Source organism: Columba livia, chromosome 3 (genome assembly GCF_036013475.1).
Source record: "Columba livia isolate bColLiv1 breed racing homer chromosome 3, bColLiv1.pat.W.v2, whole genome shotgun sequence".
Taxonomy (NCBI): domain Eukaryota; kingdom Metazoa; phylum Chordata; class Aves; order Columbiformes; family Columbidae; genus Columba; species Columba livia.
In genome coordinates this window covers 11257717-11275666 of record NC_088604.1, presented here as the reverse complement: position 1 = coordinate 11275666, position 17950 = coordinate 11257717, and the positions used below count along the sequence as shown (strand labels likewise).

General features: G+C 39.6%; 1 protein-coding gene across 1 annotated transcript; it reads right to left on the bottom strand.

The window, feature by feature from the left end:
• Window positions 1–306: 306 nt before the first annotated feature.
• Window positions 307–13816, bottom strand: LAPTM4A (lysosomal protein transmembrane 4 alpha). Its single transcript, XM_065055825.1, has 7 exons — window positions 13593–13816; window positions 6913–7033; window positions 4565–4641; window positions 4350–4472; window positions 3057–3152; window positions 1606–1704; window positions 307–1085 (listed from the first exon to the last, which is right to left on the bottom strand). Exons 1-7 carry the CDS (start codon window positions 13689–13691, stop codon window positions 1011–1013), a joined length of 690 nt encoding a protein of 229 aa, XP_064911897.1. The 5' UTR covers window positions 13692–13816; the 3' UTR covers window positions 307–1010.
• Window positions 13817–17950: the final 4134 nt, after the last annotated feature.

Below are 17950 nucleotides of genomic sequence, written 5' to 3'. Positions count from 1 at the left end.
ATCAGACATTGAATTCACGCTGAGGGCTGGAAGCCTCCAGTACAATTCTCTTTTCCCAGTTTACGTGCAAGTAGCAACCAGGCAAGTAGAAGACAACCAAGTACTTGAACTGCAAAAGCTGCAATACAAGCTGATAAAGGGAACCACCGTCCTCCACCCAAGGGACAACTTTTGCTGAAGAACACGTATCAACCACTAAACAACTGTAGCAAGCCAGTGTTCACTAAGCTGGGACTATCTGCACTACACTGAAGCACAGAAAAAACAACAAACAAAAAAGGTAAACAGATCAACCAAGGCAGCTGGTAAATGTTTCATAAAAGATTTATTTCAGTATCATTTATCACAAAGAAGAAAATACATATAAGATTAGAAGCATGCAACCATCTTCCACATTTCTATTTTTCTCGTATTTGCAGCACGTTGTAATACAACTCCTGTGCCATCTTCACTTCATCCTAAAAAATACTATGTTTCAAGACATAGGATAACCAAAAAAAAAACCCAAATAAAGGTAAGATAACGTATGATAAAAAGTGCAAAGTAAAAAAAAAAATCCACGTATATACCACATTCAAACCCCCTCCAAAAACTGGACAAAGGCAAACTGTCGTTTTGCTGCACGATCAGATTGTCTTTATGAACTACTTTACAAAAAAATTAATATAAATTAAGGGCACGATCCTGCAGACACTTATAATTGTAGCTAACTTCAATCACAGATTGGCATAGTTGGTATTATTAAAAGCCACAAGTTAGTCACATGCATAAGTTCTCGCAGTATAAGGCCCTAAGGCAAAAAATGTTTAAAAGCATTAAGAACAAAAATTAAAGCAAACAAAAATCACTCCCAGATGTGTTTTGCTTAGTACGTTTATATCAAACATATTTTAAACAGAACAGTTTGCTTCTAAAAACCTGAATATTTCTATTACTTAAGCAGTTTTGCAAGATTAAAGGACAAAACCCCCAGGAAGCTGGTACAGATGTTAATTAACATAAAAATTGCTTCAGGCAGGTATGTAGGGAGGTGGAGGCTCCTTCTCAGGCATCTTCACTGCCATTTCATAGGTTGGCAGAACATACTAAAAAGAAGACATTTTGAAGAGATTAATGCAGAGGGTTTAGAGGGGGAAAAAACAAACAAAAAAAAAGAACAAAAACCTATATGCCCCACCAGCAAGTTAATTTTCTATTGCAGGCAAATATTTTAAAAACTTCATGATGTTTCTAGTAAGCTGGTGAGGAAGTGAAAAAAGGTGCAACAGCAGGTTACTGCTGTGCTGAACATAACCCGAGGTCATCCACTCCACCCACTGCCTCGTGGTTTGCAAAGAAGCAAGGGAGGTTTTGACTGGTGCAGTCAGAAAGCTTCCCTCACTACACAAAACACATTCAAAGCCTTCTCTATAAAACCTCCTATTTTATGTACTATAAGAACATAACTAAGAAATAACCCATCATAACATTAGCTGCTTTAACTTTTCTAATCTTTCCAGTCTTTGTTCAGAAAGCTGGACAAGGCTTGTAGACATATATGGATATGGTGGCTTTCTACTTAAAAATTAAACGATGCTGATTCCTTTCATCTCGAAAATATTTTACCTGTGGAGGAGCTTCAAAAGCAGGGTACACAGCTATCTCTGGCAAGTTTCTGTTGCTGATGTATTTATAACAGTTCCATACACAGTTAATTAGATATGCCTGAAAGAAGAGAGAGTTCTCTTTTTAAAGACTTCATATGCATTAGCTGACTCAGAAATTAGATGCTGGGTTACATTCATATGACAAAAAGAAGCATAAATCAACTTAGTTGATACATATCTGAGAAAGGATTGCTATTTCACAGATTTAGCCACATACCTATGTTGTTCCTCATTTAGCTCTGCTATTATAGTGACTCAGAAAAGGATGAACCACACAGGTTTTAACAAAGAAATTCACAGATCCATTCAACTAATCTCTCTGCCTCAGCAGTGCCAACCAAATTAATTCCCAACTGTCTCACACTGCTGTGGATCTCAGGCCAAGCTTGCCAGAAGGAGATGCCAACAGCACAATCCCACTCACCCCTGAGCTGGCACTGCTCTTTGTCCAACTACCAGTGCGAAGGACAGGGCATGAACAAACACTGGCGTGACAAGGTGGAGCAAAACAGGCTGGACTTTAAGTCAACATTAACTGCTGTAGAAAGATATACTATCATGCTCTGATGAGTATTACATTTTTTTAAATTAATCTATGTAACATTAATCTCTGAATTTCTCATTGGCAAGTTAGCACGTGGTTATACACAAGGTATTGAACTTCCCAATCAATACAAATATATCATCTATTGTATTAGGCTTCCAGTCAGACATTCCTCTCAAAGACAATATAGAAAATGAGCAAAATACTTCTCCATTACTTCATTTTTTCTTAAATTCAATCTGAATGCAATAAAGGAATATTGTCATAGCCAATGTATATTATCAAATAATTTCTCTAATATGCTTTGTCTGCACAAGTTTTTGTAATTCAAATGAATGCCTCTTTATTTAGACCTTAAAAATGAAAATAACTGGTAATATCACCCTTCAGTAGGAATAAAGATGCAGCTCTGAATTAACCTATGCATTTCCTCCTTCCACCATCTTCCTTCCAGAACATGCACCCTGTTTTGTTCAGCAGTGAGAAATTAAGTTTTGTTTAGAAAACTTGTATGCAGTAACTCAATATTGTTTTGCTACAAGCTTAATTACAAATATTACATTTATCTCCACATATACAAAAAGATAGCATTAGAAGTCTTTATGCATTCCTACTTCCTAATCGGGAAAGGCAGAGCTGCACAAACATGCCCCACTGCATACAAACAAGTTAGTTATAGACAAGAGTACACAAAATATAAGATTTAAGTCATACTGTAATCGAACATCCTAACAATTCTGCTCAAAGAAGTTCTCAGCATTAAGAAGTCAGCCAAGTTCTTAAATCAGCATCAAGAATTAACTCAGATTAATAGCATCTTAATATAGTAACTCATTAAATAGACATATGCTTAAGTTTTAACTTACCTTTAAAATGATAAATAAAGCAAAGAACACCAGAACAATAAACAAGAGACAGCTGGAGTCCAAGGCAAGGAGATCATCTTTGTAAGGGAAATCCGGCTAGTTAAAAAAAGGGAAGGGAAAGAAAGAGAGGAGATAAGCATGAACACTGCACAGTCACAAATATGACAGGACATCCAAACTTCACACCAAATGAAAAATTCTTGCATAAACTACTCCCCCAGTAACAACAAAAAGTACCGTTTCTCACTAGTTTCTTCTTTATCCTCACACAATCCTGCCTCTGTCCTGCTAGATTAGGTCACTGCAGAAAAGGGCTACCTCTACAGCAGCTTTGTACTGTCTATGTCCCTATTCGCTTCCTCAAACTCATGCCAATACAGATATTCATGTCATTTCCTTTTTAACAGCCACAACACGGCATTTGTACTTTTGGTCCTTTACTTGATAACTCTTTAATGACTTAGTATTAATTACCTCCTGTCGGTCCACCCAGTAATATACATGTGTGCAGAGTAGAAAGGAAAAAAAGTTGCCCACAAAACTTCAGAAAAGCCAAAACAAAGAGCTTCTGCAAACTTCAGACTCCTGTCTTCCCCAACCACAGTAACAAAGCCCCTCTCCAACATCGATCCATTTTTTTTTAAATCTCTGTTTTAAAGAGGATTTTTTTTTTAAACATCTACTTGAACAGATCTAAACATAAGTTGGAAAGAGCTTGTGATCCTCATTAACTGACAGTGTATTCTATCAGTTGAATTTTCTTGCAGTAAACACAGGCAGAGTTAATGACAACCCCATTACAGTTTGACTTAGAAGGTATTGTTTCAAAATGAGAAGAGCCACAGAGAATGCAAAAAGGAATCTCAGCTTCCATCCCAAAACGCTGTAAAATCCTACATCATATCAATCCTTACCTATACTTTTCTTCCCTTTCCCCTACCAAATAACGGTTAACACATTTTTAATCCGTTGTAGCAAACCTGCCACAGAACCACATTGCTTAAATGGTCAGGAAGATCTTTGAATGCAAATGTAGCAAAGGTAGTTTACACTAACAGCTCCCATCACAATTCTTTTCTCTCCCTGGCTCTCCTTTTGGGGAGCAATGACACCTTTGGCCCTTCCACCTCTGGCAAGCTCTCATTCTCATAACCACCCTGGCAGTCACCACCTACAGCTGCTGCAGTCCAAATTCCTCTTTCTTATACACAGGAAAGTAACTATAGCTCAGACACCAAATTAAACCAAATTTTAATTTCAAATGTAAAGTATCAACTTGAGCTGAACACTTACCAACTGATCCAGGTAATCCTTGATTCTGGGCAAGTAGGTTAGAGAACTGATGGCAACCAGACAACTGAGCACAAAGTCAAAGAGTTGGTAACAGAAAAATGGGATCAGCCAGCCTACGCGATGCTATGAAAAAAAAAAAAGAGCAGCAGCCTGTAAGGTATTTTGTCAAAAACTCAAGTAACAAGTTTAAAATAATGGACTATAAACATACTTACAGCAATTGCACCGTACACCATCATTGCACTGATTGTGAACATGAGGAGGGAGATAGCAAATAGAACGCAGGCATTTTCTGCATTAGGAGAAAAACAACAAGCATCAGTGATTTCCTGAAGTTGTCACACTGCACCTGACAAGTACACAAGCTCTAACCATTCCTATGATCTGTTCTCACTCAACTCCTTCATCTGTGCAAACTGGTAGCAGCAGAATTGAGTAACTCTGACCTCTCCTAAGGGGAAAAAAATCTGGTTCAAGAAAGCCAGCAGGCATTCAGAAAAAAATCCCTCTGCCTTAATGAAAAGCCTGAATAAAGCTCAGACACACCAATTAGAAGCCTGACATAGTTTGATAGTAATGCAACTTAATGATGCTGATTTGCAATATATGTCAGGGCTAAAAGTATGTCGGTGATTAACTTTACAACTGGAAAGAATTTTAAGTGAGGCTAGCTGAGTATCAACCTTTACACTTTAAAATGGTTTTATTATATAATTTGGTCATTGGCAGGGGGAGCAGCACTGCTCCTTCAGTAACAGTAAAGAAAACAGGAAATCACTGTGTGGAAGGTATCCCATTATTTATAAGGAAAGGCAGTTGAACAGAAGCTAAATGGTAGCAGAATCCAGGACACTCATGGAAACTGAATGATAAAGATTCTCCTTGTGCATCACAGTTCCTGACGGCAGAAGGACAGCTGCTTTCCATGAGTTAGATTATACTCCTTCCCCTACAGCAAGCACAGTTTACACTTACAAACACAGAGAAAGAAACCAGCTTGAGAGTCTATAGATGTGGTAAGCTAATTTTTTTTGCAATACTAAAGCCAAACTTTTATAGTTCCCATGCTTACAAGAAATTATCTGAGAACCATAACTTTGTAGTCTGCAACTGATTTGAAAGTGCTTCTACAGTGCATCATTTATGTACCCAATTCAGTATGAGATAATATTTGCATACAGATGGCATCAAGAAGGAGGCACTCCCATGCCTGAAATGCATTGCATTGATCAGGCAGCCCGGAGTACTCGGCAATAACCAGTAAGTGTGGTTTTCTGCTGATGACTTGCTACTCACAATATCCACATGCACAGTCAAAATCATAATATAATATCCCTTCATGCACACAAAACCATTTAGCCCATATCCCATCATAGGAAACAAAAATCTCAATGGCAAAAGCACATGATAGCCATTTTACACTAAAGGGTGGAGAAAGCACCTCCAGCTTTAGAAGCATCTCTCAGCCATAAGGGCGTTACGGCTACCAAGTATACCAACATTCATCATAGAATATGACATTTTACAGATATTTGCTGTAATTTTACTTAATGTCTTGGCTTTGTGAAATATTTGGTCTTTGTTCCCACTCCCATTTCATTACTAACAAACATGAGTTACAGTCACCGGTCAGAACTGACAGATCCTCAACTTAGGTCATGAACAATTAACATGAAGACTGTAAACCAGAACTGTCAATTCCCAGATTTGTGCTGTACTATTTATCTTCGCTCCAGGCTGGATCTGACCCTCCCTAAATTCTAGTGTAAAACAGACTGAGATGAGACATTAGAATTGCCATGTTAAACATATTTCTGCACATAAAACAAACAAGCAAGCAAGCAAACCTAACCAACGACAAAAACCATGACACAAAGTATGCACACAAGCTTGCATGTTAAGAACACGTTAAGACGCTTGGTCATCACAGACAAGAGTTGGACACCAATTACACTTGTACACATCATATACTTAATCTATAGAGTGGAAAGTAGGCTTAATTCTGCTCCTAATGCTTTCTCTTTTATTGCTTCTGCAAGTCAAACTTTTTATATAAATACTTTGATTTCACTCAAGTACTCGGCTTCCCAATTCTTCCAATTTACTTAGAAAGATAGCATGGTTTTCCTCTTAGTAAACTCATGCACAATAGTTGTAAGCTCTTTCCTTAAGTCTAAAAGGATCACCAAATATTCCCCAAAGTCCTTGAAAATAGTTTTCTGCTTTTTGTTTACTGACACAGCAAGGATATTAAATGTTCATGGAGAAAGTGAATTAGAGATATTCCAAACATATTTCAACACTCAAAGCATGAGAAGACAAGTCTTTAGAAATGTTCTCCTTTAAGATACTTAGGAGTAATATGAAGTAAAATAACATTCCATAAAAGTATTTTTATTTTATTCTTCTAGAATAACTCAATCCCAGAATAATTAAAGAGAAATTCAGAAAACAAGACAGCCCCACTTAAAAGCTGTATACATGGAATACACACAAGTCTGAGGCAAATACACCATGACACTGCATACTTTATTTCCCAATCAGACAGCAGTTATACACCTACCAGCCATTCTCTCGGAAGCATAGTAATTTCCGATGACTTCATACTGGATATCAACAGTTGGCACTATATTTGGATGAGTCACTTCTACTGTCAACAAGATGCCCATCAGCAGGTTCACCACCTGAGAAAGATCACAGTAACATAAAGGTTATTTACACTGCAACAGCTATGATTTTTTTAAGGACACAGTAATAAATCTTCTGTTTCAATTAGAAATAACTCTTTGCCCATATGCAGAAGAAAAAACCAATCCAACTTATGATTAAATTTCAAGCTGATTTAGTTAAACCACAATAAAAACAGTCAACAAAGCACTGGACGCTTGCTAGTTTTAATGAATCACAACTAAATAACTTTGCAAATTAAGATGGGTAGGGTTTGTAGGGATTCAAGTGACATAATTAAACTGATGTTCTGTGATGAATGCACAGATTTGTGAACAGGAAGACTGGAAATAGTTAAAAGAGGCCAGGAAGGAAAAGGTGCAAGAGATACAATGCAGAACATCTGGAAAGAGTTTCTGTTTTCTACAACAAATTGAAGGCAGTTTATTTAATGCACAAATAATGTACTGCACCCCACTCAAACAGTACTGGAGGGCAAAGGGATGTGTAAAGCATCTCACAGTAAATACTCAGTGTATGAGGGAAAGCTGCTGCTACAGCTCTGATCCTCAAATGTAACTTGCTTCTTGGCATCTCCCATGTTACTGCTGTAATACAAGCAGGGGAGAACTGTCTCCCTCTGTCCATTTCTTAGACCATTCATAAAAACCTCATCAGTCCTTATCAGAAGGGCTACAAAAACACAGGTGAAATTAAAACAAAAAAATCTTACACAAAGATTGAACCCCAAAATTTGTAAGCATTCAGCACTGGCTATGTGCTTACCAGTTGTTCTCCTCACGCTGCCATCGAAGGCTACTTCTGTTTCCCCATTTTAGTACATACCAGAAATGCTTTCAGTAACAGCAAGAGCTCAAAGTCAGAAGTGGCTTAAGCCTCTGCAAAACTGCCTTCACAGCATTTATAACCTATTCAAGATTTAAAGGGGCACAGTTTCTGTTACTAATATGCGGGGAGATATGCCAAAGAAAAAAAGACTGCATAACAAAAAAAGTAATTATGGTATTTTCAAGCTGTAGTTATTTTCCAATCGCTATTCAGTATCGTCACCACCACCAGCAGGATCTCTTACAATTAGAGCCTCAAAAGAAAAAAACAAACTGATTTGCAGTTTCTCACAACTTATGAATATTTGCCAGATATATCTTCTTTTACTGGCCTGGTTCCAGGAAACAATCACAGTAATAGTGGCATGCCTATACACAATTACTGAAGCTTTCAGTAAAGAAAAAAAGCTTTTGAACATTTAGACAGAGTTTTAGCTTTTAAGACTCATAGTTCCTACAAACTCTTTTTTCCTTTTTTTTTTTTTTTTTCCCCCCCTAGGGTTTAGAGATATCATGGTAATAAGTTTGCTTACCCTTTTCTGCTAAGAGCAGCCCTTCAGTGAAATCAAAGCTGATAATTTTGTAGAAACACTATCACGTAATCATGTATTTTACAAACTTATTAGAAATTCCAGCTACTTTTGGCCACTTGTATCCTCCATTTTATTCCTTGGAATGTAAAAAATAATAACTAGTACAGTTGGCAGTAAAGAACCAAGTTTAGCTACAAATATCTTTATTTTGAAATGAACATATTTTCTTCCTTGCAAGACACTTCGTACAGGGCAAACTGTCAAGTTTCTTATCTGCCACTTGTCTAAATCTTTTACTTTGCTTCATTGTTGTTCAAATGTATAGGATATTATATTCTCTCACCATTCCTGTTTCACCCTTCTCTACTCTGGCTTTCTACTCCTAATGTATTTTCAAGCTTTCTATTTCCTCTTCTCTGTGAGTGAACAAGAGATACCAATCTATACTTCAGAAAATAACTTCCTGCTCTATACCTGTTTAAAAAGCCTGTGTCAAGGATCAGATCTCTGGCACTTGAAACATTGATTTCTATTTCGTAAAACACAAAGAGATGTTCAATTATCGCTAAATAATTTCTTGTTTACATACAGTCATCATTTTGACTTAAATCGTGGTAAAGTTCAGGACAAAAGACAATACTACTTCAGTACTGCCATGATAGGCTATATCTGCCTCAAGATAAAGACTAAGGAGCCCTTGAATGAATATAGAAGTAAAAACCTGAATGTCTTGGAATTGTGAGATTGTGATCTTACATCTGTCACTTTTTTAATTTTCATCCTCTCCATGGTCCTAATTTAGCATACAAAAGTCTTTAGTAATTTCACCAGTTACTGAGTGCAGTTCAAAGTATTAAAGCTTTATCATTTATTTGAGGTTGAAAAATAAATAGGAAATTGAAGAGTCATTCAAAATCCAACCTATTAGGATTGATGAGACAGAATAAAAATACTAACTTTTAAAAAAACCAAACACAATGAACAACAAATCCAAACCTCTGCCAATTAACACCTCAGGGTTTCCAGTACTCTATTTGTGAATCATGCCATAGCACCAAGTAATTCATCATAATCAACATATGGATTTCAATTAAGAGTTACCAACAACTCCAATTTAGGAGTCTTTTGAAGCACAAAACCATAACCTGTATTTTAACTAGTACCATTCTTCTTTCACAGAAGCTTGATAACAGCAAGATCAAAGGCTTGGTTCAACTTGAGAGTCAACATGACTGGCAGCAAGAGTACACTTTGGATTGAAAGCCATTGTCAGAACTTAAAAGAATATATTCACTGTGAATAAAGCAGGTAAGACCCAGTGTAATCTGAAGATGAGCCCCCGCCTCCCAAACAAATCAACCACACACACCCCAAGAAAAAAAAAAGGGGGAGGGGGGCAAAAAAACAACACACCAACCCTGACAACCCAGGACCCAGTGGATAATGCATGAGTCTGAGGTAACACCTCTCAAATCCCAGCAGTCCCCATCCCAGTCTTTTTTATTATTATTTTTTGACTTATTAACAATTTCTTAAAAGTTACAAAATGTTCGTTCGAATTCTTATTCAAAGGATATTTCCATTAAGATGACAAGACTTAATTTAGTTTTGTAGGTTAAGAAGTGGGTTTTTTTTCACTCTTACAATTTTGATAATCGAGCTTCACAGAAGTTTGGTGCAGCTTATATCAAAATTTAAAAAATCCAGTAGCTGGTATTAAAGGAGAAAGTCAGCATTTATTTACAACCTGGTAACAGAAATATTAGCTGCCCATACGACTAGAAATCAAAAGACTGCGGGACTATAACAAGCATTATCTTTTTAATTAGTGAGTTTTACCTCCATGGTATAAAATTAATGACTAATCATGTAAGTGCCTCAACTCTCTGGAGGCCTGCACATGAACTCTAGCTTTCCTCACGCACTCCGAGTGACTACAGGTCTTGGACAAGAATTCCTACTTATGATTTATTTCCTTTTATCAGTGGGAAAGAAGGGGGAAATTGCCCTGCACTGCTACACTTTCTCATGTTCGTCTCACTTTTCCAGTATTTTTCCTTAAATGCATTCCTGAAAAACAAACCAAGATGGGGGTTTTTGTCTTGTGTGGGGTTTTTTTGAGTGGGTTCTTTCTTGAAATAATAAAAACTGGGGAAAAAAAAAAAAAGAAAGGAAAAAAAAAAGGTATTTCAGAGCTTCTAGCACTGTCAAGATCAGATTGAGATCAGTTACATTCCTTTGTTTCTGGAAGTCCTGTTCAGTGAATAAACCACTCCAGAGATCATCCTGACCTTCCTGCTAACCAGTAGCAATTGCATCATTTTGACTCCGTCACTATAAGTTTGCTGCCAGAATGAAACAGCCACTCCCTCCAAAACAATGCTGTTACTTTTAAACTGTTTATTGAACTCTAATCCGATTTTTGCCAGTGCAATGTTCACGCTTCCGGATTCTGGAAAGCCCTGTGCCTAATAAGAAAGTTTACAGGAAGAAACAAACTTCAAAGCCACACACTTGCAATTACGGAGCTAGGAACAGGAGGTTTCTTTTTCCTTCCTACACAGAACAGTAGTGGGTGTTGCAGGGTAAACCAAACTCTATTAGTTCTGGAACTCAAGTATAAGTCTGCTAGAAATGTTCTTAACTCATCTTTTTGCAAATACAGTTTCATCTGTCAGGAACAGGGGCAGCATGTGGACTGAAGGATGCTTAAAAGGCATGGTTTGATCACACAGCATCAGCAGCAGACATTTTAAAAGACAACATTCTTGTTCTCTCTAGCCTCACAGAAGTACACAAGGGCAGCATTAAAGTTTTTTAGTGAGGACACGAGTTAATTAGATGCAAAGTTTAAGATTATACAAAGAAGCAAAGAATAGGAAAATGCCTAAAGAAATGGTTACATAAGAATAATGTATATGTATTAAATAGCCAAAACTCTTAAAACATCTGGAGTAGATTGCTACCAGACTCCATTTTATGTTTGGTTTCTAATTCCTTCAGGACTGCACAGCACAAGAACACAAGCGAATCCAGTAAACACAGGCTGATAAAGATTTTTCAGTAACACAAAGCTGTTGTTAAACTAAGTATTCTTCCCCAGCAATAAACTACCTTCCTTGCAAAACAAAACAAAACAAACAAACAAAAAAAACACAAACCCAAAGGAAACAAAAAAACCCACACATAGTTATTACTATTTGTCTAACTTACAAGCACAGATTATTAAATTCTTGTAGAAATACCACAAGCTAGTGTCTGAAAGACTTAAGTTAGTGATAAATGCTGCATTAATTAATAACATGTCTAAACAACCTGAAATACCCTAGAAAATTTAATTTGTGGGTTTGTTTGTTTTTTAAACCTTGTCAGCACAAATGTTTTATTTTTAATGTAAAAACTGTGCTTTACTTTTAAAAGGGATGAATTATAGTTGAATTTTTACTTAGAGCATTAGGCAAGACCACCTAAGACTTCATGGTAAAACCTTATTTCAGCTCAAACAGCTCACAGACTTATCACCTTTTCCCAGCTGACAGGTGGGAAGAACCAGGTAACAATTTTCAATGCATAGTTTAAAGAAGTTTTTGATACAGTTTATAGGAAAACGCAGCTCTGAAGTATTTCGCATGCACCCTCCTATCCCGAACTCAACTGTATTTTCCCTCTAGCAGCTCGCAGACACTGAATCCATCGCAGTTACATGAGATCAAAGGAACACTTTGCCTCGGACACTGCTCCACCTCTGAAGCCATCAGCCTCAACAACCAGCAAACTTTTCACTGTCCGTAAGCACTACAGATATTTGCAGAGATCAGAAAAGAGGAAGAGGTGCAGCATCCAGGCAACAAGATAAAACAGAAGCACAGCAAGAGGGGTAGAAACTGGAAGTACCAGAGGGAAAGCAGGTCCCTGCCCTCTGCCCAGTACCTGAGTTTCTAGAGACTCCCGTGAGCAGGAAACGAAAGCAGGGAAGGCAGGAAGGTGCATTTGTTCCATAACAAAGATGAGTGTCCCCTTACTGTTAACAATTTACGCTTTTACTTCAGGTACCAGAAACGTATCATTGATCTCCTTCCATCAGGACAGGATAAAATTTCAGAAGTTTTGCAGGTTTACAAAACAAGTCCATTGCAGTACTGAACACTGGACTTGTTCAGCAGCTGAAAATAAACCATGAACTCTCCAAACTTCTATCCCCATGCCTGTAAAAGCAGTCTCTGTACATGGCTCCACCACATCAATGCATAAAAAAGCCCCCAGCATTCTGTTTATTACGATCTGGGGAAAGGTGAAGGACAATACAGACTTTGGTTACAGCTTCAGGAGAACAGAAAAGCTATGATGCAACATTTTAAACTACCCTCACATTTTTACTGCCCACGAGGGCAAGGGGAAGGGAAGATAAGGAAATTACTTCAGTAAAGGGGAACTCAGTTGCCCTTTAAGGAAACTAAAGAAGTTATGGCTCCAGGCCTTAACTTGCTAACACTGTTTTCACATTTCTCTTTTACTCTAGTTGAAAGCTATATTTCAATATTTCAGCTTTACCACCGCAGTTTGCTTTCAGAGAAGAAGCACCCATCAGTGAAAAAACAAGAGGTGCTTTGGAAATTAAACCTGTTTCTGTCACTCCGTGCCCCCTGTACTGAGAACACAGAGCACTGAATAACCGGGAACCTCCCTTTCCACGTTGCTCTTCAACAAGCAGAGGTCACACTCGTTTTGAAGACCCTCACCTTCCTCTCAGAGGTTACACGGCACGCAGGGAAACCACGTTGTGTCATTCTATTGTCAACACAACCCCCAGTTGCGGTCTCCCCAATGGTTAGCACCTCCACTCTTAAGGAGCACAGGTTCAGAGCAGTTTGAAACATAAGCGGCTACGTCTCCAATCTAGGAAAAGGAATAGTAACAGAACCCCTCAGGGACCCGGGTTCTACCCACAAGGGAGGTCGCCAAGGGTCAACGGAGTTTGGCAAGCCCGAAACAGCCCCCGGGAAGGCAGGGAGGCCCCAACAACGCCGAGTGATCCCCGCCCGCCGTCAGGGACCCTCACAGCCCCGCGCGGTTCCAAATGCAGCAGGCGCGCCCCCTCGCCCACCGCGCCGGGCTGGGCAACGGGCGAGCCCAGGCGCATGCGCAGAACCCCGAATACCGCCCCCTCAGCAGCGCCCGCCACCCCCGTCTCTCACCATGTACCAGGTGCCCAGGATAATGGTGCCGGTCCGCACATGGCAGCAGCCGCAACAGCGGGTACTGTAGAAACGGTCGCGGCTTCGCTTGAACGTCATGGCGGCAGCAGAAGCGACGCGCGAGCTCCCGCCACCCGCCCTCTCTAACCGCTTCTCCTCTCGCTGCGGGCCCTACAACCCCCGCGCGCGTCACCACCGCCCCGGCCAATCAGGCGCCGACAGCGGCCGCGCGGGGGTGTGCCTGCGGGAGGGCATAGGCGTTTCCACGTGAACGGGCGATTGGCGGCGCCACAGGCCAATCAGAGCAGCGCTGAAAGCAACGCCCTGTTGTTCACCTGAGGGGCGGGGCGGGGCTCACCTGAGGCGAGGCGCGCGGGGGGCGTCGCCTCCTCCGTTCGCCATGTTGGGGGGGCCGGTTCCTGCTGCCGCAGCCGCCTCAGGGCCGGTGCTGCTCGGTGGGGCCGGGCGCGCTGGGGCCGGGCCCTGGCCGTGCTTGCTCGTGGTGCACCTGGGCGAAGGGCCGGTGCTTGGCCTCCGAGCAGGGAAACAAAAGCCTGTGGGGAAAACCCTGTGGTCCTACCAACAACCCTTTCTTCCAACAAAAAATGGTGTAAGTGTCTCTTTAGTAGGGCCTGAAGTGGTCTGGTCGAGATACTACTGACATGCCACAGCTTTCCCTGAAATTTAGCCAGTAGTGTAGAGGCTTTAATTTGCTTGAACCCTTTGCTATTCTTTTGCATTAATTCCTTGGATTAAATTATTATGGCCTCATATAAATATATATAATGTATAAATATCTGTATATATAATGTATGGCCTCAAGTTGCGCCAGGGAAGGTGCAGATTGGATATTAGGAAAAAAAATATTCACGGAAAGGGTTGTGAGGCATTGGAACAGGCTGCCCAGGGAAGTGGTGGAGTCACCATCCCTGGAGGTGTTCAAAAGACGCATAGATGAGGTTCTTAGGGACATGATTCAGTGCCAGAGTTAGGTTATGGTTGCGATAAATGATCTTGAGGGTGTCTTCCAACCAAAATGATTCTAGGATTCTGTTAGTATTGTGTGTTACATGCTGAGAGGGTATGTGATCAGAGGGTAAACAGGTGAGGTTTAGTTGACAATGAAGCTTTTTTGTGAGTCAAAGTCTCTGTTTGTGAGTGGATAATAATAATAATAATACTTGATTGGTCCCACTAAAGATTGCAGGTACTGCCAGTTAGATGTGTTAGTTGGAAATATTGTGTATAATAAATCCAAGTGCTGCCCTCGTATATGTGATAAGAGGTTGCTCCACCACTTGGATATAAGATCTCCTGTGCCCATATGGATTGGGACCTGTAAACTTCCTCTGACCCAAGGGCAGCCAGTGTTTTCTGCAGACCTGAGCTGTTGATACAGATAGGCACACAGTTTATTTTAACCCTGGTGCAGCTGCAAGTGTTTCCTTTTTGGCCATGTACAGGCAATTTGAGACACTCACAGAACCATAAATATTTGCTGTTCATATATATACCAAGATGTATATCATATGTCAGTAACAGTACTGAGTTTTTTCACTCTGAGAAGGTAATGAGGGTGACACTGCTTGTCCTTTTGATGTATTCCAGATTGTACAATTAACACATTTTATTGTTTTAGCTACTCAGTCTATTTTTAAACATGAGCTGTTAGCTGAGTTGTTTGAGATGATTTGCTTAAGGGCTTTAAAACTGACCTTTTTATTTCAAATCCCCTGCGTTCCATAATTGGTGTTTTTCTTCCTTAGGGCATATTTCATTTTTGAATAAACATGTTGTAAGTACTGCTAAGACTACTCTAATGATCCTATTATAAATTATTGTTTGTTTCTTTAGTGCTCCTAATGTTCTCAGCCCTGTGCACAGATGCTCAATTATCAACACTCTGATTTAATGTAGCAAAAACAGGCTAATTTTAATCAATATACATGCGTGCATGTAAATAAATGGAAAAGGAATGTGCATTTTGTTGTAATCAGTCATTTAAAAAATCATTTTTCTCACAGATGGCATGTTGGGAAGCCTAAGCCAACTGTTTCTGCAGCGTGCGTGCCTGAATTGGTGACATTATTCCTGCGGAGCTGAGAGGCTCTCCCTCCTGTTGGTCTGTCCCTCTGTAAAAGAGGAATTCACAGGACCAGAGTGAATCAGAAGAGAAAGCAGGAGCCTCACACTTGATTTCGGGCATCCTCTGGGAAACACCTACATCCCATTCTCAATTCAAGTGGTTTGCAAGGGCAAGTGTTCCAACTAAGGTGGAATCATAGATCTCAGACTCTTTGCCTTTGCTCGTATCACTGGCAGCTCTCAGGTCAGGCTCAGATCCTCAGGGCTATTTTTATGAGATGAAAGAAATCTTAATTAAGTGTTCATATCTTTGTCATCCAGGCCCAGAATAAAAATTGATGTGATTCCCTTGAGCTTCACTGCTTGTTATACCCTGCGGACAACAAAGATACTGGGAAGAATAATATGAATGTCATTTAACATCACAAAGCAGCTTTCCACAGTAGGATAGATGGATGTGGAACTGTTGAGTGGGTATAAAAAACCTCTCCGCTTTCTCCTCCCTTAAAAAAAATAAAAAAAAAAAAAAACAGATGAAGAAGAGAGTATTTTGAGAATGATTCCATTGTTTCCTGTGCTTGGGTAAGAGAGGATAGGTTAATTATTTTAGTCCTATCCTCTGTGAAAGTTTCAAGGTCTTCCATGCCTCAAGCAACCCAGATTACCTCAGGCAAGACACTTCATCCTCTCTGAGCCTTTCTTCGCTCCTTTTCGCTAGTTCAGAGAGGATTTGTGAGGCTAAATAGATGAAAAATTCTGAAGGGCTCAGCTTACAGTCATGGCAGCCAGAGACAGGGAGTACTGGTAATAAACTTTCTTTTTTCCCAGATAGCAAAAAGACCTTGACACTGTGCAAGCAAATGGTCCACTTCCACAAGAGTAAGAACAGAAAGCCCTGCATTTATCTGCAAGTCAGAAGGAGCTGCAAAAGAATGATTCAGTTTGCTTTACCAGTGTGAGACTTAACTCCTTCCCTCTCAGCAGGTACGGAGGGAAGGGGTTCTGGTATTGTGGTGTTCCTCATTAAACAAACTAGTCGGGTCTTTCAAAATCCACATCTAGACAAGAGGTTTGAACTTCTCGCCTGAGAGGGCATGGCAATGTTTTACCAAACACAAATTATGATTTTTGAATAATTGTAATTGAAAGTAATAGAAAACCCCATGTGACAGCAGAACAGCTGAGATCATGTAAATGAGAGGCTAGGCTGCATTCTCCCTCAGCTTCTTCAAAAATTTAAGTTCAACACCTGCAAGATGTCAAAACAATAGAGCACTAAGACTGTTTTATGCTGATTTTTGTAATTCCCTTCTGTGCCGTTCTTCAGTCTGTCCTTGGCTAAGAGATGGTGGTTTAGACTTAGGCTGTAGTCTCTGCACGCAATGAGCAATGGCCAGCTTCCTTGTGAAGAATGAGGTGCTGTTCTGCTTCAGTGTGTGTGTGTGTAAAAACCTACAGACCACAAGCAGATAATGGTATGTAACCTCCATGGACAGAGTTCATATCACTTTATAATTAAAATATTGCCCTGGTTGGGGAAACTGAGGCACAGTGAAATGAACTGATTCAATCAATACCACAAAGGCCAGTGAAAGCGATAAGGACTTCAAGCAAGTCTCCTGTCAAGTGGCTTCTTTGCCAGGGGATAAAAGGTGCAGTGCAGGCTGTGCTGGAGCTCTTCCATCCCAAATGTAAGGTGCTTGACTATGAGGGCAGTAACAAACTACTTGTGTATTTTTTTTCTATAACTTTGTGCTTGTGTCTGCTACTCTAGAGTATAAAATTAAAAAAAAAAAAAGGGGGGAAAGGTGACTTTGCTTCTCAGATTTGGTTATTTTCCACACTGAACAACCTTTTTAAAATTAAAAAAGCAAGGTTTTTCAACATCCCAGATAAACTAGTGTCTTTACATAGATACTGCAGTATATTAAACAACACCAGATCCCTTCAACAGAATTTAGAAAAATCAATAGAACTGGTTCAGAAGATGTGAAAAATATCTGGGCTGAGAGCATGGATTGGCTTTTTGCTTCCTTAAAAAAGGTACAAATGTACTGGAGTAAAAGCAAAGCATGAACATATCAATAAGGAAAATAAAATAAACAAACAAACCCAGAACACTAAAATAAAATAGTCAGGAAGGAAACTTTCCTGTTGGTGACTCACACAGTGGAATCCCAGCTGTCCTGAAGTCAGCATTAATTAATTTTACCAGCCTTTTTCTCCAAGAAGTATTCTGCTAGAAGAAAACAAGCTAATGCAGACATTCAGTC

Bases quoted from the DNA above. Each gene is read 5' to 3' on its own strand.
- LAPTM4A (XM_065055825.1), bottom strand. From the start codon at position 13,691: ATGACGTTCAAGCGAAGCCGCGACCGTTTCTACAGTACCCGCTGTTGC. The intron at 4,473-4,564 runs GTAAGTATGTTT...TTTTTTTCATAG, and splicing joins TGGTGTACGGTGCAATTGCT to CATCGCGTAGGCTGGCTGAT. The intron at 1,705-3,056 runs GTAAGTTAAAAC...CTCTTCTTTCAG, and splicing joins CTTTATTTATCATTTTAAAG to GCATATCTAATTAACTGTGT.